At 46.1% G+C, this 24,967-nt stretch overlaps 1 protein-coding gene across 3 annotated transcripts; it reads right to left on the minus strand.

Moving 5' to 3' along the window:
* Positions 1 to 777: 777 nt before the first annotated feature.
* Positions 778 to 24,915, minus strand: ZBTB2 (zinc finger and BTB domain containing 2). 3 transcript variants are annotated; one of them, XM_086708126.1, is made up of 3 exons: positions 24,784 to 24,915; positions 9,043 to 9,227; positions 778 to 3,576 (listed from the first exon to the last, which is right to left on the minus strand). In XM_086708126.1, exons 2-3 carry the CDS (start codon positions 9,213 to 9,215, stop codon positions 2,205 to 2,207), a joined length of 1,545 nt encoding a protein of 514 aa, XP_086564252.1. In that variant the 5' UTR covers positions 9,216 to 9,227; positions 24,784 to 24,915; the 3' UTR covers positions 778 to 2,204. The 3 variants fall into 3 exon arrangements, with proteins under 3 accessions (XP_086564252.1, XP_086564253.1, XP_086564254.1); XM_086708127.1 differs by lacking the exon at positions 24,784 to 24,915 and adding an exon at positions 24,247 to 24,383; XM_086708128.1 differs by lacking the exon at positions 9,043 to 9,227 and having other exon boundaries at positions 24,784 to 24,907.
* Positions 24,916 to 24,967: the final 52 nt, after the last annotated feature.

Here is a 24,967-nt window from a genome sequence, read left to right on the forward strand (position 1 = left end):
TTAAATTTATAACCTCTTGGGATTCAACAGCCATGGAACATTCTAGGGTATGGAGGGAACTGACAGGTCTGTCCCAGGGGAGGTGGCCACAGACTAACGCTTAAGAGCCCTGCACCCCACCCATAATGAATAGCTGAACACAGGTCCTGCCCTTCCCCCCTCCACCAACTTGCGGGAAGTGAGCTGGGGCTGGCTGGCGCCTTACCCTCTCTCATCACCCACCAGATCCCTCGTGATTCCCATGACTTTCTGCTGTTTAAGAGCCTTCGGCCACATCCCATGTCTCTTTGAGGCTGCCTGGAGTGCTGTGGAGGCCTGTGAGGCATGCCTGGATTTCCCCTTCCACAGAATTTCAGAGAAGTTAACTTGGCTCAAGACTTTCATTTAAATTGGGCGATGTGAATATAGTTTCAACAGAGGAAATCAGTGGAAACCTCTCAATGTTTAAGAACCGAGGTTTACACAGCACGAACGTGTGTCACTTTTAGGTAAACACCTCTTGGTGTCTCTTTCTTCCTTGGGAAAGTTGGACTTTCAGATCCATTCCTGGCCAAAGTTGGACTGTCCATAGCATTTTTGGATACAGTTGACTTATTTGATTCCCACAATATGACGATCCACAATTGCCACTGTCTTCGTTTTACAGATGTCGAAAATGCTGCTCAAGTTAGGGGACCCGCCCACGGTTCTGCAGATGGACAGAGAGAGGCAGCAAAGAGAGGCCTTGGTCTCTACTTCTCCTGCTTTTTGGGCAGACGAACTGATACACAGATAAAATACTCACTTAATTAAATGTTTATTCCATGAAAGTATGTATAAAAACTTACAAATCTGCGAACTCAACTATACATGAAACAGGATGACGGGATATTCAGTTTTTAACATATACGTACAGCACAGCTATGAACTGTTTTTCCCTTTCCCCTTCGGTCCTTATTTCTGGCTCCTGTTTAGTCCTGTGAGACCATTCTGTCATTGGCGTAAGGAAAGGTTCGTGGACACAGTTTACTGCTTTCAGGCCAATGGAGGAAATTTCAGGTGTTTAAAAAAAAAAAAAAAAAAAGTGGAGACTAACATCAAAATCAAGTTGTTTTTTGGGTTTTTTTTTGTTTTTTCCAATCAGCAATTAGGCGTTTTTGTCCTGATTTTTCTTTGCCATTTTTGATGCTTCAACAAATGTTGCCAGTAAACTATTAGCATTAACTTTTAAAGTCACTAAAGTCACCACATGCTTTGCTCACAACTTCCCCTCTAGGATCCACGTTCCTACGTGCACACACTGATTTGAAGCAGCTGGTTGGTGCTAAAACAGATTTAACACTGGCAACTGCTGGAATAGCGTGTCATTTTCTATTCAGAAAGACAATCTACTGCACAGGACTTTCAAATCTGATTTTTAAAACAACCGACAGATTTGTCAGAAACTGAAACAGAGAGTTTTGTTACTGTTCAACTTTGAAAGAAGCCAGCAATTAGCTAAGGCATGTGCATTAATTCACCTGTTTATAGCAAATACCCACACATTTTCTCTTACAAACACACACAACTCACAGCTTTGTCATGTCCTATCCAAAAATTAAGATTGCCATCACATTATTACTTTTTCTCTCTTGTGTTCTGTTCAAGTAGATTTCTTAGCTAATGATTTTTCTTGACTGGACATAATCTCAAAGGATGCATTCTGAAATAAGACACCTGGAGAATAAATACTGAGAGTGTTTTCTTGGGTTAAAAGTCTCCCCCACACCTAGATTTTGCATAGTACACAGCCCAGCTGTATCTCTAAGAAGCATGCTGTATTTTCCAACACTTTCTGAGAAGGAAGACTTCTTACCCGGGGAAAGTCATAATTCTAGCTTACCAAATTGCATTCTAGTCGTTGTGTTTTGTTAACAGACCGACCCTTCATTAGTTCCAAGTTTGCTTTTAAATCATCTAAAACGTCTCAAAATCTATTTGAGTTTATAAGTACTACTGACCATTATCTTTCCAATATCCCCTGAATTAAAGTAAACATGTTCCAGGTTTATAATGCACAAAGCCTTTACGGAGGAAGGGCTGGGGTTGGGGAGGAGGGGGTGAGGTGGACAAAGGGACCAGGGACCTGTTTGTATCATGCCATGGAGAACTACAGTTCTGAATTGGGGCAAGGGAAAGGAGACAGTCTCTGTAAAAACGACAGTTTTTAAAAAGATAGGTAACATTCAGTCTAACAACACTGTTTCCTGTTCCTTTTTGATGGAAGCTAACACTGGGTGGTCAGGTTCCGTTACTTCTGCGTCCCCACTGCCCAGCAGAATGGACCGCCCCTCGTCCAGGGCGAAAACGTCCGAGTTCTGGTTTTGGCACGAATGTTTAACAACCTCATTGGGAGTGGAGAACGTTTTGTCACACAAGTTGCATTTGTAGGGTTTGTTGGTCTGTACCAACATGTTGTCCATCTGACTCCCTTCCTCAAACGTGCAGAGTTCCAGAGTCTGTTTGTCCACCATGGTGTACGTGTCGATGCTCTGATTGAGGCATACGTGCCGGGCGGCCTGGTTGGCCCTGCAAAAACTCTTGTCGCAAGTGCTGCATTTGAAAGGCTTCCCGGTGTGTATGTACATGTGCTCCCTCCAGTGGCTCTTCTGGATAAACTTTCGGCCGCATATCGTGCACTCGTACTTGCGTCTCTTTACCTCCCTCTCTTGGTCCGCCTGCTCCAAGTTGTCAATGTCCGCGATGTCCGAGGGCGGGGGCGTCTCCGAGTGCTGCTGCCCGTCGATGATGGGAGAGTCGGAGATGTGCTGCAGCTCACTGTCACTTATCATCCCAGCCTCAGGCACTTCCATGGTGTCTTTGCCCAGGTCGGCTGCGTTGCTACAAAGAGACAGGGGCACGCGGCTTTCTCCCGGCTGGCTGGACGTGAAAGGTACGCCGGTGTGAATCTGCAGGTGTTCCCGCAAACTGCTGCGGAGGGTGAAGCGCCGGCCGCACAGGTGGCAGGCGTAGTACTTGGGAAAGCTTCCGTTCCTCTTCATGATGCTCGGCTTGACGTGGGCTATGGTGAGGGATGCGGGCTGTTCGTCGGACGAAGAGGCTTCCAGATTGGTCTCCTCCCCAGGGGGAGGGGGAGGCACGGGAGTGGAAACGAGTTCTGGAGACAGCGAGGTCTGCAGGGGGTCCGAGGGAGTCAGATGTGTCCGATTCACCTGGGCCAGATTGGTCGTCAGCTGAGACAGCGGTGGGGCCTCGGGCACCTGCTCCTGGCTCATCCTGGAGGTCTGAGGCCGTGGGTCTCGCCCGAGTTTCTCGGGTGCCGAAGCGATCTTGGTGGCTTGTCTCAGCTGATGGTCTGCAATCTGAATGCCGTACAAGGAAGAGGCCAGCGGGAAAACTTGGTCGGGATGAGAAAAGGCTCCTTGGCTGGCCAGGCTAGCTTCTTGGATCAGTGGGTAAGCGTGCAGAAACTTGATCCCCTGTTCTAACCGAACGGGATCAATCAGTTGAGGCGCCATCTTTCCCGTGTACATCAGATGTAAGAGATAGCTGAAAATATCTGGCTGTATGTCAGTTGGTTTCAAACGGACACACTCACTGAAAGAAACAAGTGAACAATTTGTAAGGAAATGTCAACTCGCGTCTCCAATGATAACATGAACTCTGGAGAAAAAAAAAAAAGGGCAAATGAAACGAGAACATTCCCCATTTCTTACTGTTAGTGTTTCGTGAAATGGAATACTCAAGGGAGATAACTGGCACCTATGTAATTTAATTATATTAAGAACAGAGAGAAATACGATAAATAGATTTTCGAGGACTGGGAACCAAAAAGTTCACGTTAAAGAAATATGACATCTTAGCCCCTAGACTCTTGAAGAAGTTTTTCTCCTCATAATCTATATACATTTCTATCATATCACACTATATTTTTATGTAGGACTCTAGGAGATCTTTGGCTAAAAGTCTTGGCATCTTCTATTGACCCAGTGCCATCCAGAGCTCAGCAGGTGATCTTTCAAAGTAAATCAAGCAATCTACCCGATAAGAAAGTTTCTTCATTTGTAAAATGACATGGGGGGTGGGGGGGGGGGGTGTGCGGACCTGGGCTAGAATGAACCAGTGCCTGAGAGCAATGCAACAAAAGTGAAAGAAAAAGAAAACATGACTCTGTGCTCTGCAGCTCCCTGATCTCCCTCCAGCATGGAGGAGGAAGCACCGTTAAGAGATGGAGGTACATTCTAGCTCTACTGGGGCCGGATCACCTTCCCAGTATTGCTAGATTGCATCACAAAACAGTTCCGGGACAACTTACCAAAACATCACCATCACCAGAATTACAACTGGGCTTCACGGGCATTATCTCATTAAGTTGCCATTAATTCTCATTTTACGGATGAGGAACTGAGGCTCAAAGAGATTCCTACTTTGCTCAAAACCACACAGTTAGTAAGAGGGTCTAACTAAATCTTGGTCTAATTCCAAACCCGTGACACCAAAATTGTGTAGAGCATGAAAACAATCCTATGTGGCATTTAAGGCAGATCTGATTATTCCCATTTGACAGATCTGGAACCTGAGATCACCAAAAGTTAGGTGATTTATCTGAGACACCTAAAGCAGATAGTGGCATTGCTGATTTTCTAACTTTTAGACGTTCGTGTTTGCCTCATTCCAGAAACATCATTCTGGTCAAGCAACTATACTCAAGTCCCAAAGAACTCTTCCTAAACCATCAGTAATGACAGAAATTCGAATGCATCATTAGAAAGCAATGATATCTATCTATATATTATGAGGTATGTGCTATCATCCACTCAGTGAATTATATTCTACAGACAATATAGATAATGCATTTTCAACTTCAAAGGCAGCTTCCCTGAATGCCTTTAGAAATTTATAATCTGTTTTTTTTTTTTTTTTTAAGTAACCTTCAAGTCCAGCGCACAGCCCATCACGGGGCTTGAGCTCATGACCCTGAGCTCAAGACCTGAGTGAGGTCAAGAGTCAGACGCTTAACCAACTAAGCCACCTGGGCACCCCTAATCATTTTTTTTTTTTACTATACCACTTACTATTATAACTTTTTGTCTCCTTTAGCTGTTTATCTTAATAATAAATATTTTCCAACATGCTAAAATAATAACAGTATACCTTGCTCTTCCAAATTTGACATTTTATTCTATTTTTTTAAAGGTGACTGTAATAGCAATTTATGACACAACAGATTTGAATAATTGCTGTTTTGCTATCAACGTGTGTATATTTCAAGATGAATGCATACAATAGTCATGTGAAAAACCTCTGACTACAAAGTATGAAAAGTCAAAGAATAAAAAGTGGCAGCACTTTAGCAGCAGAAAGAACAGAGCTTATGTGATTCTATTTTTTAAAAAGACACACAGATCACTCACTCATCTTCCTTTGGAGTCTTTTATAGTGCTTTATTTATCTTCCTTTAAATAGGAATGCAAACACAGGCGGTCTTCCCTTTAAGCACAGGGCGACTGCCAACAATACTGGGTGTATACTGGGATGCCTTTAGGTGCTCTAGGGAAGTTCAATATTCAAAACAAAGCTACAGGGATCATGTGTGGGGAATACTTCAGTCATGCAAACAATCCCCTCCGAAAGAAATCGAGAACGGGGAAACCATAGGCCTTTAGAGTACAAAGTACTCCCAGGAGACTATAGGGCACCCTTGTTCTGCCAGGATGGAATGTTCCTCCAGGCAGAAGGAAGGGACCCGTGGCTTCCCAAAAAGAAAAGGAAAGGGCAGAAATCCAAACGGGGCAGCATCTGTGAGCGGGAACTACCAAGCAGGGCCTCTTTCCATCAAAATTTTGTTACAAGTTTTGTCATTTCCCCTCATTTGTTATTGTACAGGTTGTCCTCTGTCTAGTGCCACAAAGGGTGGTGACTCAGCAGAGCTCAGATTTTAAAGAATTGTGTGCAGTCTCTGAAGGCAAGGAAGAAATGGGGCTGGGAGACCCAGCCAGGCCGGAGGGAGAAGGGCCCCAAAGTGGCCCACTGGGCTGGTGAGGACGCACCAGGGAGAGGGAGGCGGGGAATCTCTGGGAGTTCATGCGGCGCCCAGGGAGGTTCCCAGAAACCAGCTCTCTTCATTTCTTGACTTTTTTTTCTTGAAGCAAAAGTACACATGCACACATATACACATGGAGACCCTTAAAAAAAGTTATTTAAAAAAGCTCCTTAGGTCACACTGCAGCCATCTCTCTGACTGCTTTCCCTTCCAGGCAGCTAGACCTCTCAGCTTGCTATGGGCCAGACTTCAGTCATTTCCAAGTCCTTCTGGAAGGACATAGCTCTCCACAAGATAATTACACCTATGTGGTTTGATCTGCAGATGTCTGCTTGAGACAACACTTTTATGGGAAAAACATAGTTTTAGCACAGCTACGAGCCCTTCATGCAAACTTTCACCGTAATTCAGTTTTAATTTTTCCTTTACTAGAATATCAAAGTAAAAGATGGGCTTAATGAACTTTGGAAATAAGGAATTTTAAATAGTGTCCGACCTCATCAGGAGGTTGTGCTTAGCAAAACTTGCCCCTCTGCGGTTTTACTTTTGGGAGCTCTATGTTTGTAGTTCTACAAGATTTAAAACTTCCCAGAGTGCTGCACACGAGACAGAGATATAGCTAGTGGTTCTTACCGGCATTAAAACACGATTAAACCAAGCGTGCAAAAAACCGTATTCTCAGTCCACCTTTTGGGTAGTCAGGTGGCTGTTCAGAGCAACCTTGCAAAAAACGCCTTGGTTTAAAAGCGTGCCTCTGGCCTTCGACCAGGGTTTGCTTGGTGTCCATGAGAAATGTCGCGTGCCTCCTCCAACAACAACACTTGATTGCTTACATTTGGGACTCCTATCCACACAGATCCCACATTTCCTTGTTACAAAGGCATTTAATTGCCCTACATTTAAGTTTCTTGCATCTATTTAAAACTCATTATATTGTATTCTTTTACTCCCCCAAATGAAAATCTTCCTCCTTTCAAGACCGTTTCATTCATTGTGTGGAGACTTCTAAGTACCCGTTAGTTATGAAGTCTCCACGTCCTTAAAAGGGAACATCCTTAGTGCCTGAGATAAAGCAACCTCTGCTTGCCATTATTCCTATTGTTTCCCCATTCTGCTCCCCCAGACATTTAACAAGTGGCTATTATGGACAAATACCGGACCTATACACTGGGGCTTTCAAAAAGATTTGTAAAACCCAGTCTCTGCCCTCAATAAACTTACAAAAGAGGAGGGGAGAGAAATACGCAAAGAACAACACGGGGAAAATGCGTGGATCTTGTAACGGGCAAAAATAAAGTGATAGGAGATGTGGGAGAGGAAAGAAGTGGCTTTTGATCACTTTGGATGGGGGGGGGCTGGGCTGATGGAGTGGAGTGGCCTGGTGGGAGGGGCAGTCCCAAGGGGCCTTGGAGGTCAGGCTGCCAGCCTGAGGGGCCTTGAGAGAGAACAAGGAATGTGTGTGCCGTTTTGATGTGTGGAGGCGATCCTGCAGGTTTGTGATCAAAGGAGTAACACCACGGAGGGGATTTCTGATCCAAGGCGTCCTGTAGTCAAAGCACTGTTCAGAAATATTAATCTCACAGTCGTGGAAAATGATTAGGAAATGGAAGGAAGTGAGAAGGGGAAGGAAAGGACTAATGCAAAAGGGGTGTGAAGGAAACATGGCTCAGGGGACCAGAGGATAGGGTTTTAGAGCGATCTGAAGAACAGGTCACCTGGAGATCAACAGGGAGGTCAGGGAACGACCCAGAAAAGGCCTAACTGCGCTTCGGACCGGCACGTAACTCCATTCAAGCCCACGAGCGGCCAGCCTCACGGCCTTGAGAAGCAGAGTTCCGGAGGACACAGAGAAAGGCCAAGGCCAGAGCTGTAAACTGGTGGTTTCCAGCAGAGGCAAAATCCAGGAGCACCAGCGGCTCCCCTCGGGGTAGAGTGCGTACGGAAAGAAGCGTGGAGGGCCCGAGACCAAAACTCAGCACAGCTCCCAGAGGGCAGGAGAACGGGACGTTCTGCATTGTCAAAGCGCAGAGAGCAACCCTGAGAGGAAGAAAACAGTAGGCAGCAAACGCTGCCTAGGACTGAGGCTGAGATGCCAGAGGCTGAGAGAAGAGCCGTGGTTTTGATCAAGAGGTGACGTTTGACAAATGATTTCGGTAGAGACGGGGCAGACACGGCGGTGGCGGCGGGGACGAGGGGTGGGGGGCGCACGAGCTAGGCTGCGGTTCGCCCTCTGAACACTTACTTCCACAGTGAAATAAAGGAGAAACTGTCCTGTAAGTCAAGTAGACGCCACCACTGGGTGTCGGGGGCGTGGATCCTTCGGGGACTCGAACGTGGGGAGAGAGCGCGTGGTGAAAAGTACAGAACAAAAAAGTAAGAGGCGGGATCTGGTAGCACGACGCTTGGAGGAAGATCCCTTTTCCTTGGACATCCAGGGTCCTCTTCTCTGAGGCAGGAGAGATGGGAAGGAAAAACCAAGCAGAGATACGGAGGGAGATTGAGATGTTTTAAGAAAAAAAAGAAGGAAGCTGGGGAATTCATGCCCTCAAGCTTCCCATTAGACTGGCAGACCAGGATAAAGATTGGGAAAGGCATGGGGTAGGGGGGGTACGCAGGGGTGTGTGGGGGGAGACTCGGGGGTGGGGGTGGGGGGCCAGAGGAGTGGGAGAAAGGGATCCAGGAGGCCGCTGTCGATCCTGCTGTGCAGGGGACACCCAGCCAGGGTCCGGGGAGCTGGGGTGGGGGTGGGGGTGGGGGTGGGGTGGCAGGGGTGGGGGGCGCGCTGCTGAGGGCTTGCCGGTCAGGGATTCTCAATGGCTACTGAAAGCATGAGTAACCCAAGATGAGCAAGGTTGGCAAGTGAGGTCACGAGGGAAAACTGGGAGCCTGGGAGCCTAGGATTCCAGGGAGAGGAGGTGAGACCCATGGTCTGGATGGGCAAAGAGCAGGTTCAGAGGGAAAGAGGGCCATGGAAGTTCAGCGTCTACAGTCATTAGATTATTATCAACCACGTTAGTTACCTGGTCTGATGGACAAACAACATCTTAAAGTAATTGGAGAATGAAGCAAGAACTGATTTGTGTGCCTTGAAGTACACATCGCCGATGGCAACCGTGCAGTCACACAGGAAACCAAACTCTCGCTGAGCGTTTAACTGTTGCAGGAGAATAAGTCCATGGTTGGCCAAATCCATTTTTTTAAAAATCTGCAAAGCAAACAATTTTTTTTTTAAGAAAGGTGATTCACAAGTAAGTATGTGTCCTTTTTTACAGTCACCGACAGTAACGATCACAGCTAACGTGTCATGCTAACAATGTTACGTAAACTCACTCAGTCTTCGCAGCAGCCCGCTGAAGCAACTCTGTCTTCACTTCCATTTTACAGATGATGACACTGACCGTGAATCGGGGGATTACGTGATCTGCCCACGAAACGGACTCAGTTGTCTGCTCTTGGGACAGTCAACACCCCCAGATCCGCTAGTCTTATAGTTTAAGATTCCAAATGCAAATTTTAACGACCTATCAGAAACTGTCAAAACTTCCACAGAGACCAATTAAGGTGCTGGGGTGGGGCCACAGCAGGGTACAGTGAAGATCTCACTAAACTGGGGCAGTTTTCCAGCTCCTACAGTGTGGGCAGGGCTGCCCCTGGCAGTGATCCAATTACTCCCCTGGATGCCTGCACTCCCGGAGGCAGGACGGAGGAGGGTGCTCTTCTCCCTTTTTTGTGGAGGAGGAATTGGCCTTTGAGAGGTGTAAATAATTTGCCCAGGCCATCTAGCTCCAACACAGGGGAGCCAAAATTTAAATCTGCGTGTTCTGAGTCCGGATTTTAAGGTCTTCATTCCTTACACTTCACTGTAGCAAACCACTTGCCTGAATCTATCTCCAGCAGGGGAAGTGCCTCCAAAGGGGACGGTTCATCAAATCAGGAGACTGCTCCTTTCCCGCAAAGAGTATTTATAACAGCTCACTACACACAGATCAGCTTTATACCTAACAGTAGACTCAATGTTATAAGCAGCGAATGCTTTCTCTCTAAGACTGTGCATGAGCAAAGTTGCCCACTCTCAGTACTGAACATAGTACTGGAAGTTCTAGCCACTGCAATAAAGGAAGAATGGAAATAAAAGACACACACACACACACACACACACACACACACACACACACACAAGAACTAAAACTGTCCTTATTTCCAGATGACATTGTTGTTATGCAGAAAAAAATCCCACGGAATCTACAAAAAAACGCCTGGAACTAATAAATGAGTTTGGCAACACCACGGACAGGCTATAAGATTAACATGAAAAAGTCAATTGTAATTCTATACACTAACTTTGAACTCGTGGCCACTGAAATTAGAAATATAATACCATTTACAATCACTCAAAAACTGAAATACATATGTGTCAATCTAACAAAACATGTATAGGACTAACAAAACATGTATGTTGAAAACTATAACGCTGAAGGGAAAAAAAAAATCAAAGAATATCTAACAAAATGGAAAGATGTACCGTATTTACAGTTAGGAAGGCTCAGTAAGAACATAAATTTTTCTCAAGTCTGTACATAGGTTTGACACAATTTTTATTAAAATTCTAGCAAGACTTTTTTTGTTGCTATAGATAGGGATATTGTAAAATGTATAATGTTAAGCCAAAGAAACCAGAAGAGCTAAAATAATTTTTTAAAAAGAATAGCAAATTGGGATGAGTCAGCCGGACTTCAGGATGCATCAAATAGCTACAGTGTCCAAGACTGTGCGGTATTGTCGAAGGGACAAACATGCAGACCAGTGAGACAGAATGAGCACCCAGGGCTGATGAGCATCCACATGAATACATGCAACTGATTGTTGACGAACTCACAAAAGCAACTCGGTGCAGGAACAATCTTTTTGACAAATGGCGTAAACTGGACATAGACCAAAAAAAAAAAAAAAAAAAAAGAGCCCTGACCTAAATTTCATACCTTCTATAAAAATTAACTCAAAATGAATTACAGACTCCAAGGTAAAACACCCAACTATAACTTTCGGGGGAAAAAATGGGAGAAAAATCTTAGGGATCTAGCATTAGATACAGAGTTTTTATACCTAACATCAAAAGTATAATCCATAAAAGGAGAAAATGGTAAGTCGGATTTCATTAAAATTAAATATTTTTGTTCTGTGAAAGGTCCTGTTAAAAGAGGCTGAAAAGGCAAGCTAAAGACCAGGAGAAAAATATTTGAAAACCTTTGCAAACCTTTTGACCAAGGACAGGTATATAGAGAATATGCAAAGAATTCCCAAAACCCAACAGGAAAAACAAAATCTATTCAGAAAATAGGCAGTAGGCTTGAAGAGACATTTCACCAAAGAGGATATGCAAATGGTCCATAAACACATGAAAAGATTGCCAACATCATTAGCGATTAAGGAAAAGCAAATGAAAACCACGATGAGATTTCATTATAAACCTATCACAATGGCCAAAATAAAGTAATGGCAACACCAAATGCTGACAAGGATGTCAAGGAAGCAGACTCTTCAAACACTGCTGGGGAGAACGTAAAGTGGTGTAGCCACTCCGGAAAAGAGCAGTTTCTTAGAAAAACTCAATATGCAACTACCGTCCTACCGAACAATTATGCTCACGGACATCTATCCCAGAGAATGAAAACTTATGTTCACACCAAAACCTACCCGTGGATATCCACAACAGCTTTATTCCTCATAGTCAAAAACTAGCAACAACCCAGGTGTCCCCCAGCGGATGAACAGTTAAGCAGTGTGGTATGCCCACACCACAGGAAACAAACACAGCCAGCAAGGAGAAATGAACTACTGATACGTACATATAGCAAGGTGGGTGAATTATGCAGAGGGAAAAGAGCCAATCCCCAAAGGTCACATACTGCATGATTCTACGTATTTAACATTCTTCAAGATCATGGGAACAGAGAACAGATTAGTAACAGAGGGTGAGGGGAGCAGGAGGGAAATGCGTTTGGCTTCAGAAGGGCGACATGAAGGATCCTTGTGATAGGAATGTTCTGCAGCTCAACTGTGTCAACGTCAGCACCCTGGCCGGGATGTGGGAGCACAGTTTAGCAAGTAGGAAACTCAGTTTACTGAGTTTCCACTAGGGGAAACTCGGTAAAGGGCTTGCGGGATCTCTATTATTTGTTGCAACTGCACGTGTATTTATAGTTGTCTAAAAATAAATAGTAAAAAAAAAAAGAAAAACCCACCACACATCAATTAATTAGCCAGATTAATAAAAAAAAAAAAAAAAGGATAACTATGATGTTTAACTACAGAATTGGGAAAGCTAGTTTGGAGAATACATGATCATGATCAATAAGCTTTTAAAAAAAACAGACCATGGCAATTCTTACTAAGCTGGTACTGATCTCCCCACTCTCCTTCCTGTTCTAGGGATGATCTGGCAGATTCAGAAATTAACAAGTGCTACCTGAAAGGAACGAACGAGACGGATCAATACCGTAAGAGACCGATCAGGTCACAAGGCAAGACTGGAGGATGTCAAGTCTCGTGTTCTCTACCCAGAGTTACATCCAAACATGAAAGGCAGGAGGGTCACTTAAGGCTGCAGCAATCTGGGTACCCAGACCTACACCGTAGGCTCAGTTATACGTTCAAATCTGTGGAAAGCATCAGGACCTTCGTCCCCCAATATTTCCTGTGCAGGGGAAAGCGCTAAGATTAGGAAGGGGACACAGAAAACGAGGCCTGGGGTTCAGGATGAAAACAAGAGACGGTGCCAGGTTGCAGGGTGGCAGGGACTACAAAGAAACATCACTCGAACCTGACCTCCACCAGGATATAACTTTTAGAAGCTCACCTTCAAGGCTGTTCTCTGAAAAGCGCCAGACGACTTCCTTTTCCATCCTACTAACCTGCCTTTCTCTACAAGAAAGTATAATACACCTCGAAGAGCAACCTGCGAACACTACTTCACGTGTTCTGTCTCTGATCATGGTTCCCTACATGTTTAGGTGGTTTCAGGTGTCATTCACGGACAGACAGCAGCTTCAAGTGCGAGAACATATTACTATTTATTTCTTGATGATGATGACAAGAGTGGCTGTTATTTACGGAGTGTTTCCTTGACCATTCATTTCCATATGCTCTTCGTTTAATTTCGTGCTAAGGTATTTGAGGTATTACTGCTATTCGTATTCTATATATGAGGAAACAGGCTGAGAGGTTAGTTGATTTGCCCTTGATTATAGAATCAGAAAGCACAAGAAGTGAGATTTCAACAGGGTCACTTGATTTGCTGGGACGTGCTACGTGCAAGCATGTTTACAATTAATCGGAAATATTCTTATATCCTCTTATAACATGATTAAACAACATTTTTAAAAAATGTTTATTTATTTTTTGCGTGAGAGAGCAGGCCGGGAAGGGGCAGAGAGAGAGAGGCAGACAGAGAGAATCCCAGGCAGGCTCTGTGATTTCAGCGCAGAGCCCGACACGGGGCTCGAACTGCGAACCGCGAGATCGTGACCTGAGCTAAAATCAAGAGTCGGACGCTTAACCGACTGAACCACCCAGGCTCCCCTCGGAAATATAGTTTTTATCGCTGCTTTTTTTTTTTTTTTTTTTTTTTAAATTTTTTTTTTTTTTTTAACGTTTATTTATTTTTTTGGGACAGAGAGAGACAGAGCATGAACGGGGGAGGGGCAGAGAGAGAGGGAGACACAGAATCGGAAACAGGCTCCAGGCTCTGAGCCATCAGCCCAGAGCCCGACGCGGGGCTCGAACTCATGGACCGCGAGATCGTGACCTGGCTGAAGTCGGACGCTTAACCGACTGCGCCACCCAGGCGCCCCTTTATCGCTGCTTTTAAGTGTATGTACTTGTTACGAGAAATTCAAAGATCACGGACACACAATAGCGAGTTGTCCATCCACCAACCCCTCCGCCACTTTCTCCACACTCTGGCCACACTGGGTATTATGGCCACGTCTTTGAGAATCTTTGCCAAATCCACGCTCATTTTCCTACCTTCTATGGATTTAATGATGAGAGGAAGTGTATTTTTGTGTTTATCGATCATTTACACTTCCTCCTGCATTCCCCTCATGAGCTCTGCCTGGTTTTCAATCAGGTTGTTCGTCTTTTTATGGATCTGCAAAAACCCTTTGTAACGTAATAAAAACGAGCCCTTTACCGCATGCCGCTAGTATTTTTCTCACTTTCTTTTAATTTTGTTTTACAGAGATTTCGGGCATATAATTTTATGTGTTAATGTCATCAAACTGATCAGTGTTTGACAGGACTTTGAAGTTTTTTCCTTCCATAGAGCAAAAGGTAGGGCTTCTCATTCCACAAACAAACGTATGTTTTTTTTTTTCTTTAAGACCATAAGAATTAAGCCATGAGAAAACTGTGAGATGTTTCTTTTTTTAAGGGAGTCCACCAGTTACTTTAGGATCTCAATTTAGAGATCTCCTATTCAATCTAGAATAGGAAACAAACTGAACATGTCTTTTACAGATAGAGGGAAGAACACATGTACAGGGGTCTCAGGGATGGGAAAAAAACCAAACAAGAGGAGGGAAAATGGAAAGAATGTTCCAAATTCACATAGGAAACACAAAACCGTGTACATTTTTAAAAATCGTACTTCAGAGACCAAAGAAACCTTTCTCAGGGAGAAAAATAAGACTCCGCCCTAGAGTCTCACACATGTGAATGAGTCCGAGAAGACAGAGTGGGGGGGGGGGGTCCCCAAGCCTGGGGGCATCTCAGGCAGTGCCCCCCAGCCAACAGCACTGCCATCTGAAGTCTTTCCTCCTCAAGGCCCCTTCAGAGCCATTTCCATGCAGCCTATGCTGCACTGGCTCAGACGGCACATCTTTTATGGGGGGGGGTTCTGGTGGAGGTCACCCCCCCTTTGTGGAAATGGATGTCTGCTCTTCCCTTCCCACCAACTGCTGACCAGCAGCATCACTCCTGTGCCCCCACCCCCCACCATTCCCCACGCTGAAATGGCTCAGCAAGGTCACAGAGGACCTCTGCTCCCCAGCCCCACAGAGTATGCTTACTCGACCTCTCTGCGGCATTTAATACCCTTCCTCCTGCTCCATAAATACTGTCTTGGGCTCTGAGGCCACTGTGCTTTGGTTTTCTATCACCTCTGCCTGTTCTATTTTCATCGCCACCAAGGACTCCTCTTTTGCTGATGCCCCTCTGCCTTTTGTCCACAGCCTGCTTCTCATTCCGTGGACTCCCTGTGGGGATCCAATCCACTTCCGCTGGGCCATACCGCAGCACCCCCTCAATTCAGGATAGGCAAGACAACTCAAGTCCCCCTTCCCCTCACCCTCATCTCCCCCCAAAGACAACAAAAGCCACGGACACAAACCTGCTCCTTCTGTATCCCTAGCTTAGTGCACGGCACAGCCATCCACTCTTTGACCAAGGCAGGGATCTCCACTCCACCTAGGGCCTCACTTCCCTCACTCCTCAGTCAGTCACCCGGGGCTCACCGACTTCAACTCCTTACCCCCACCACCTTAGCTCTGCCTCCCTACTCATCTCTTCATTTCTAGCTCTTGCCCTTGAATCCATCCACAGGGAAGAGCCAGGATGATCTTTCCAAAGGTCAAATCTGATGTTACTAACCAGCTTAAAATCCTTCTGCGATTCCCTACTGCCTTTAGGATGAAACCCAAATTCTTCAGCACCGCCTACCCGGCCCTGCATGACCCAACCCCTGCTTAACTCTGCACAACATACTCTCCTGCTGATCCAAACTAATGGTTTCCAGACTTTGCGATTTCACAGACCTACTAAAAACCAATCAACCAACCTCAAAACTAGGGGTCCAACAGTATCAGTCCCTCTTTATTCTGCAAGAAAAGTCATAAAATATTCACATAACCTGTAGGATGGGGGACTTTTTTTTTTTTTAAATATATATATATATATATTTTAGAGAGAGAGTGAGCATGCAAGCAAGGGAAAGGAGCAGAGAGAGAGAGAGAGAGAGAGAGAGAGAGAGAGAGAAAGAATCCCAAACAGACTCCACACCTAGTGCAGAGCCTGGAGTGGGGCTCCTCAATCCAATGACTGTGAGATCATGACTAGAGCCGAAATCAAGAGTCAAATGCTCAACTGACTGAGCTACTCAGGTACCCTGTAGGACGGGGGACTTCTAAATATAAATGGGTAGAAAAGACATAAGGTCAGAATACTTTTCTGAAGGAAGGGTTGTTGGCACTATATTCATTATAGGGAATAAATTTTCTCATGCACAAAAAATTACTACATGAAATTTTATGACATTAAATTGTGCCTGGTTCTTTTCTTGATATAAGGTTATCTACTTGATGATCTTTACGAAGTGATCAAGTATACAACTTGTTCGGAAATTCAAGCATCACCAAAAGCCCAGTTTCATCTGAATATGTTAATGATCATGGAGACAAAGTGATGTTATTTCGCTCACTTCAGAAACGCTGGATGAAATGAGATAAAGCTGAAGAGGGGCATTTTTCTTTACAACCAGAAGGTCCCGAAGCCCAGACCAATCTTGGGCTCCCAGCAGTTTGCAACACTCCCTGCTCAGAGGCCTCGCTCTCAAAGCTGAGTTCAGCCCCTGATTTGATTCCCACTGTCAGGAAAGGAGGCCCGTTTGAAGGGGGCCTTAGAACCTCTGTGCCAGACCTTCGAACGTGCCACCTCCAGAGGGACTCACCACTTACCGCCCCCCAGCCCCAGCCCTATTAGTCTTCTGCAGAATTTCCGGGTCCTTAAGATCAGGAAGCTCTCCTTCCCTCTGGAGCACCTGTGAACATGCCAGTCTACTTATGTCTGCCTGGTGCTTCCAGAAAGCCAGCATGGAGTCCTATTTATCATTTATTACTTTATTCCAAGTACCTAGAATATTGTCTGATGTTTAAAAAAACTATATGTGGGGCGCCTGGGTGGCTCAGTCGGTTAAGCGGCCGACTTCGGCTCAGGTCATGATCTCGCAGTCCGTGAGTTCGAGCCCCGCGTCGGGCTCTGGGCTGACAGCTCAGAGCCTGGAGCCTGTTTCAGATTCTGTGTCTCCCTCTCTCTGACCCTCCCCCGTTCATGCTCTGTCTCTCTCTGTCTCAAAAATAAATAAATGTTAAAAAAAAATTAAAAAAAAAAAAAACCTATATGTTTGTTAATAACTATATGTTCAGAGAGAAGAATGTTGAGTGCCAGACATGGCTTGGCCTCTGACTAGCTGGGTGCTGTGTGGGAAGTTAAATTTCTGATGATCCTAGACTAACTTAAAAAGTCACATCAATGGAAAGGGAGCTATATTTTGGCAAAAGTTTTTGATTTTTTTTTTTTTTTTAAGTAGGCTTCATACCCAGCATGGAAGCCAATGTGAGTCTAGAACTCATGACTCTTGAGATCAAGACCTGAACTGAGATCAAAAATCCAATGCCTAACTAAGTTACCCAGATGCCCCAAGTTTTTTATTTTTAAAGTTTATTTATTTATTTTGAGAGAGAAAGAGAGAGAATGAGAGCATGCACGCACGAGAAGGGGAGGGTCAGACAGGGAGACAGAGAATCCCAAGCAGCCTCCTCGCTGTCAGTGTCAGCACAGAGCCCAGCGCGGGGCTCGATCCCACAAACCACGAGATCATGACCTGAGCTGAAACCAAGAGTCGGGCGTTCAACAGAATGAGCCACCCAGGCCCCCAACCAAGTCTTTTATTTGTAAATGTCACTTCATCCTTCTTCATGAACTTCAGAACTTCAATTAAGTTCTGAATAGTGCTTTATACTTTACAGTATACTCTTTACACTCCTCATTTAATCCTCAACAATACCATGGTATATCATTTCCTCACTATTCAGTATTAATTATAATATTAATAACCATAGCACTAATAATTAATGACCACTTATTATGTACCAAGGACCAATTACCCTCTCTCCAGAAGGAATCTACCAGAGTTAGAACAGTTAAGTAACTTGCCCACATGTAGGCCAGCTCCTAAGACGCAGATCTGGGAAGTCGTCATGCTTTTGGTGAAAGCCTTCTGAGGTGCCAGGCACAGTGGATGCAAGGGTATGCAGAATACAGACAGAGTTCAAGGGGGGAGAATCGAACAAGTACACAAATGTACGATGTGAAGAAAAATATAAGGCACTGGGGTCCAATTTGGGGGTTGGAGGTCAGGGAGGTCTTCTGTGAGGAGACCTTGGTTAAGCAGATATTTGAAGAAGAGTTAACTGGGCAAGGATGGAGTATTCTGGGCAGAGGTCAGCATCTGCAAAGGCCCCAGGACACGTGGGAGCAAGATGCAACTGGGGTACTGAACGAAGGTCTGTGTGGCTGAAGGGCAAAGAGCCAGAAAGGAATAGGCTAGGTGAAGTTGGAGACTCAGGTCTTCTTAAAGATTTCGGTTCCTATCTTAAGAGCAACAGGGAGGCACCAGAGGGGATTCTGCAGCGGAAGTGACAGGATGGCCACACTGCAGGCGGGAGTGGTGAAGAGCCAGGTGAGGGGAAACCTTCCCATGGTCTAGAAGAGACAAGACAGACTGGGTGGTGGCCATCAGGATGGGGTGAGAGGGACAGGATTCGAAACGTAGTTAGAAGATAAAAACTCAACGGAATTGGTTGGTGAGTTAGAGGGAGGAGGGTGGGGGAAATTGAGGTGTCCAAGTAACTCCTAGATTTCTCGCTCGTGTGACTGGAGAGATCATGGGGATTCCCACCAGGAGAGGGAAGACAGGCAAAAAGGCAGCTTTATGGGGAAGATCGCGAGGGTTATGTTCAGATGTGCTGGGACCAAGATACTTTTGAGATGACCAAGGAGAGGTGTGAAGTATACTTTGGTTATATTGGTCTGGAGCTCTGAAGTCCTGCTGTGATTTATGTCTTGAGAGTCTTTGGAGAAGCCGGGTGTATCTGACTCCAAAAGTCACAACATTAAATTACTACATGATAGTTCAGAGAGGTTATAACGGCAAACAGAAGTCATCTGAGCCCTGGTCTTCCGGGTGTAAATTTCACACGTTTTCCTCTGTACTACTTGGCTCCACAGATCTGTCACTAATTAATCCTAGTCACCCAGGGCAGACATGAAATCTGACATGAAACTGAAGACCTATATAAAGCCCTCAACCAATTAACACTACAAATGGAACTTAAAAAAAAAAAAAAAAAAAACTAAATAAAAAAAATCATTTGCCTTTCTTAAATCAGAATAGTGAGCAGAAAGGCACTGAACAGAAGTGGAGATGGAGAGGGGAGACCATTCTTAAAAGTGGGTTTTCGTAGAATGCCTTCTTTATGCATGTACATGTGTACAAAGTTTTCTTTTCCTTAAGCAAACTCAGAGGGTGTAAGACACATGTGGAAATAAGTAAAAAACACTTTCCAGAGCTAAGTACAAATGACCGTTTATATAATTTAATGCCTCACCACTGTTTCCCACACTGATAGTGCGACACTCCCTAGATGTGGAAGCTTTCAGCTTCCAGCACACAGCAAAGGTGGAGCTGATCCTTACGGAAGTTACTCATCGTTTAGAGGTGCGGCTGAATGGGACAAATACCATCATATTATGTTTGACAACCCAAGTTCCTCCTACGTTTTCAGTATAAGGAGAGAAGACCAAAACAGCGCTTGGGAACTGATGACTCACTTTTTGAGGATAATAGCTCTCCTAAGATACTAAACACCACTTAGACTACCCATTTCAAGGGCACTAAAAGGGTCCTCTCAAGTCCTTAATTTTATTTAAGTGAAGCATAAATGAATACTGTAATGCACAGGACACATCAGTAACAGAAAAAGCACTACCCACAAGTAAGATTGATTCTTTCAAGTAGTTCAGACCACTTACCATGATGAAAAAACTGCTTTTTCAATTAGTATTATTAATAATTAATATTTAGGGCCTATAAAGTAAACCTGAATGGGACTAGTCATTTGAATTTTAATGTTTTTAAATTGTATCTCAAAGCTAGGAAATGTGTCTTAATTAGTTGTGGTGACAGGTTGATGTATTTTTCTTAACATTTCTTTAGTCAAGCCTCCTTGACGGTAAATAGAAAAAGGTGGGACATAAACTAATCAATAGCTCTTATTTTGAATTTGAAAAACATTGAATTTGTAAGAGTTTGCCTTTTCAATTACGTGTTGCTGACGTTACCATTGGAATTAGTTTTTAATTTCTAAGTGAAGGTCAGAAGGAGGTAGTTCCGGGATAGTCTGTGTCAAGGAGCCACAAATCAGAGATTTACGGCTAATAAAGACTTGATATTAATTAAAGTGATAATTCTAAAGGCATTATGCTATAATCAACTTTAAGGAAACCTACATATGATCACACAGAATTGAAAACTTAATTTGCTGTTTTTACAAATCTCTGTAATAGAAGACAACTGGATTCTGCATTTACTCTGCCTCTCCACTTACTTTGTTGTGATATCTTTTTTGGTTGAATATCAAAGAAAATCCAACCTCACCCACATATGCAGTTGGAAAAAGAAATATTTTAATAGCTTTTCTAGGTGATTGTGGACATTTTTCTTTGATACTACACCAAAACTTGGTAAGTTGCAGTTTCTTGCAGTTTAGCTGTGCGATCTAAAAATACATAATGAATGAAAATTTCCTACTCTAATGGAAGGAAAGTTCATTGCTCTATCTTGCTCTTTTAACAGATCTTTTACCTATGCACAGTTTTTAACATCACCCATCGGTCACTGGAAAATGTCAGCTCATCGAGTTATGCAGATCTTTCCAACGTTGACCCATTTTATCAACAGCTAAAAAGGCTAATCACATCTTATTATTAAACAAGTTGTTTTGACCTCATGGAACCCTGAGGGGGTCCTGGAGATTCACAACGGTCTGTAGAACACACTTAGACAACCCCTTTCAGAAATTACTCTGGGGCTCAGAGAATCTAAGCATCTAGGTAGGCATGGTGTAGAACACAAATATACTTTGAAACTATTCTCAGATGATTCTTATAGTTCATCCTTGCTTGGTGCAGAGCTTAGGCGTGTACAGAATTTAATGGAACTATACCTCTTGTAAAGTAAAACCTCTTACAAAGTAAAAAGAACCATTTTGTGAGTAGTCAGATATATAAAAATGCTTTATAAGTTCCTGTCTTTGCACACTGGGCTTTCTTGAAGTCAGAAAGTTATATGATGTGTACCTCATCCACATGAACTGGGAATTATGTGCTTGAGTGTAAATACTAGCCCCTAACTTGGCCTTCATAACAGAAAAAAAAAGTCCTAAAATATCCTGGACTGCCAACTCCTGGTTCTGCGGCTACTGGCTCCATCTCTCAATGGCATATTGGCATTGTAAAACACTAGCTCTTATTTGCTATTGATTCAAAGTAATATTTCAATTATTTAAGTTTCATTTGCTAATAAAAATATAACTTAACTTGAACATAAAAAAGGCTTAGAAAATGTTCTCGAGCTAATGCTTAGAATGTTTATAATTTTTTTTCTTTGGGAAAATAAAAACTCTCAATTACTTTTTAGGTTTTCAGAGTCATACTTAGCGACCATAAGGAATTAGGAAAAGGGATAAATTCCCTTTTCTGCCGCGTGCACTCTGAAATTTATGGTAAAGTCGCCGGCAGACCAGCAGTCCTTCCTTTACAGTGACAGGCTGGAACCACACTACTTGCTCAATGTTCCAAGTTGACTTCAGGGAAAGGCCAGCGGGCCTTGGGATGCAGCACTGAGACAGGTAAGAGATGGCAGGTCTCCAACTGCAAAGCTGATCCCCAGCCAATGCCACATACCTGCCTTAGAAGCCTCCTTTACTTTCTACCTCTAGGTCTGGAATTCTCAAGGTGGGGAAAGCGCATCCCCCTATTCCGGGACATGTAGCGTTTACAAGGCACATCTTAAAAGGTCAAGGTGGATAAAACTTTATATTTTACATAATTTTTACATTAAAAAGGTATAGATCTTTGAGGACAGTTAAAAGTTCATATTGACCTTTAAAAACTTGAGAGAGGGAGACAATCTGAAAGAGGCTCCAGGCTCTGAGCTGTGAGCACAGAGCCTGACCCTGGGCTCACACTCACCAACAGTGAGATCATGACCTGAGCCAAAATCAGACGCTCAACCAGACGCTCAACCGACTGAGCCACCCAGGCGCCCCCATATTAATCTTTAAGATAAAAAAGAAATTGTCATCGTGGACCTAAAACATGCACAGTGTTTACTCTGCTGCTGGAGTATTTCAGCAGAAGTTTGCAGAGCACCATTTATTTACACCCTCTTTGAGAGAAGCTTTAAAACTGGCAAGTGGTTGGGCTATACAGTACAGCAAAGTTTTAGGGGCGGTTTATCTGTTCCCCTTTCGTGGTCTTCTCCACTACTATTTGTGGCACTTAATACCACCGGTATAAAGTTGTGCTTTGAGATCTTACCATGGTGTCAATAAACAGGTCAATTCTTTGGCTAGAAAATAACCTACAAACCACAAGTTTATTGAGAAATGCCCAGTTTGAAGGAATGCAGTATTAGAACTTTTTTTCTCAAAAATTACCTTTTAACAGTTTGAAAACACCCTGCATGTACATCCTATTATTTAATAACGGCCTGTTATTTAAACTGCAAAATAAAATCTATTTGAACAATGAATGTTGCTTTGTAATAAATCGGAGGACTTAAAATGTCTCAATTCTGATTTCCTATTGAAGCTTCAGGCCTCTCAAACTAAAATGCTAGTGATATGTACATCCTGCTCCCGTGCTCCGTCAGGGTCGACATAGATGATCTGTCCTAAAAAGGACAGTGCAGCCCATTTAGGGAAACCCAGAGCACCCCGGAGCTCCGTGTGAGCCCGTGAACTCGTAATCTGACCTTTTTTATGCTTTACTGCAACAAAAACTTATAAAAATGAATAGAATGGAAACACACACACTATGTGGGACCATTGTATTTGGTGAAGAGCAAATGAACACTGCAGCGGTGGGGCGGGGGTAGGGGGTATTTCCCTAAGGCATAATTAGGAGTTCAGCAGTTCCAAGTTCTCGCAGTCAATTGGCCTAGCAAAAAACTGTCTGCATTTTCATCCGGCCCAATCACTGTCTTGCCTGCCCTGCTACCCTTGCTTTCCTATTGCCTCCTTTCACTACCAGCTAAACGCGACAAAAGCCTTGCTTCCTAAGCACCTATGCATTATCAGTTCTCTTTTTAGCCTGTTTAAAAAATCAATGGTTTGGGGGTTCCGCTACACAGGAAAAACGCCTCGGGCCGGGGAAGCAGCCTCCGCGCCCCCAAGCTCCCCTTCTCAGAGCCCTGGGGCGGAGGAGTGGGGGAGTGGGAGACGAGGGCCGCGCTGGCCGGGAGCGCGGCTCTGACGCCGGTCCCACACCCCAAGGCAAAGCAGCCAGAAACCACAGCGCAGCTCCGGGGTAACCTCGGCCTCAGCGGAGGCGCAGATTGCCCGTGGAGCGGAAGCCCGAGCCTGCCGGCCTAACGCGCCCACACCCGCAGCCCGGGCCGCAGCAGTCCACCCAGGCGGCGCCCAGGGAGGCCTCCATCCACCCCGCCCGCAGGGGAGCGGCCCAACGGCCGCGGCGTCCTGCCTCGCCCCGCCCCGTCCCGGGGGGGGGCGGGGGCCCGGCCGGGGGCGGGGCCGGCTAGACCGGCAGGGGCCCGACGGGCCCGGGCGCCGCGCACCCCGGCCCCGCCCCCATACCCGAGGGGCTGAGGGAAGGGGAGGGGAGGGGCGACGCACTCCGGCCACGCCGCACGCTCTCCGCTTCCCTCGGTCCCGCGTGCGCGCGCGCGCTCTCCCCAAGTCCCGCGGAGTTTAACACAATGCCGACGCCTACGCCGTGCGCAACGCCCCGGCTGGCGCAACAGCTCCGGCGCCGGGGGCGGGGGGTGGTCAGACAGGGCCAGGGGAAGAGCGCGCGCGAGAGCCGAAGACAGCGCGAGACCCGAGGAGGCCGGAAGCGCGCGTGCGCGCCCCCGCCCGCGAGCGGGGAGGCGGAGCCGCAGCAGTAGCGGCAGCAGCTGTAGGAGCCGCTGCAGCTGGGAGAAGCGCCAGAGAGGCCGGGCCTGCTCCGGTCGGACCGGATCCCTCCCCTCCCCCTCCGTCTCCGCTCCCCTCCCCCAAACCCACTTCCGCAGCTCGCGGCCTTGCCGCCGAAGAAGCAGCGGCGGTAGCAGCAGGAGGCGGCGGCGAGGCGTCGGAAGGATTACGCACCTGACGGGCCCGCCTCTCAGGGCTCCAGCGCGGGACGCTCACCGGCCGCCGCCGCTCGGGACGCACTTCGCGGTGGCGGCGAGAAGGGAGGGACCGGCAACGGGGAACGGAACGCGAATCGCCCCCCTCCCCTTCCTCCCTCCCTCCCTCCCTCCGATCCGCCGCCCGCCCTCTCGGCTTCCGTCCCCTCCCCCTCCCGCAAAGCCCCGGATGGAGCCGCCGCCGACTCGCCGCCGCCTGGCTCCGGGGGATGGTTTTGTCAGGCGGCCAGAGCCCCGGCGCCAGGCGCAGCCGCCCCCGCCCCCGCGGGGCGCCCCTGCCCTCGCTTCCCAGAACTGGGTCCCCGTGTGGTCCGGGCCCTCCGCCTGCCTTCACCCGGAGCCCCGGGACGGGGGTCATTCTTCTTTGTTGCCACCGTTGGTGCCGGAACCGTTTGCGAGCTCCGGTGGCCCCCGCCCCCCCTCCGCCTTCCCGGAGCCTGGGCCGGGGGCGGCACGTGGGCACCGGCCCCGGGAGGTGGAGGCGTTGCGTGCTTACCTGTCGCCGGTGCTGCTGCGGCGGGGGGTGTGGAGGAGGCACCGCTGGGCAGCCTTGGCCGTGCTCTCCCCGCCGCCGCCGCCTCTGCCTCTCGCTGCTGCTGCTGCTGCTGCTGCCGCCGCGGTCGGTGTCTCCGGCGCGGCGGCGGCGGCGGCGGCGGGGCTTTTCCTGTCCGGTTACGTTA

This window comes from Puma concolor, chromosome B2, assembly GCF_028749965.1.
Source record: "Puma concolor isolate L17-30 chromosome B2, mPumCon1.1.hap2, whole genome shotgun sequence".
In the NCBI taxonomy this organism is placed as follows: domain Eukaryota; kingdom Metazoa; phylum Chordata; class Mammalia; order Carnivora; family Felidae; genus Puma; species Puma concolor.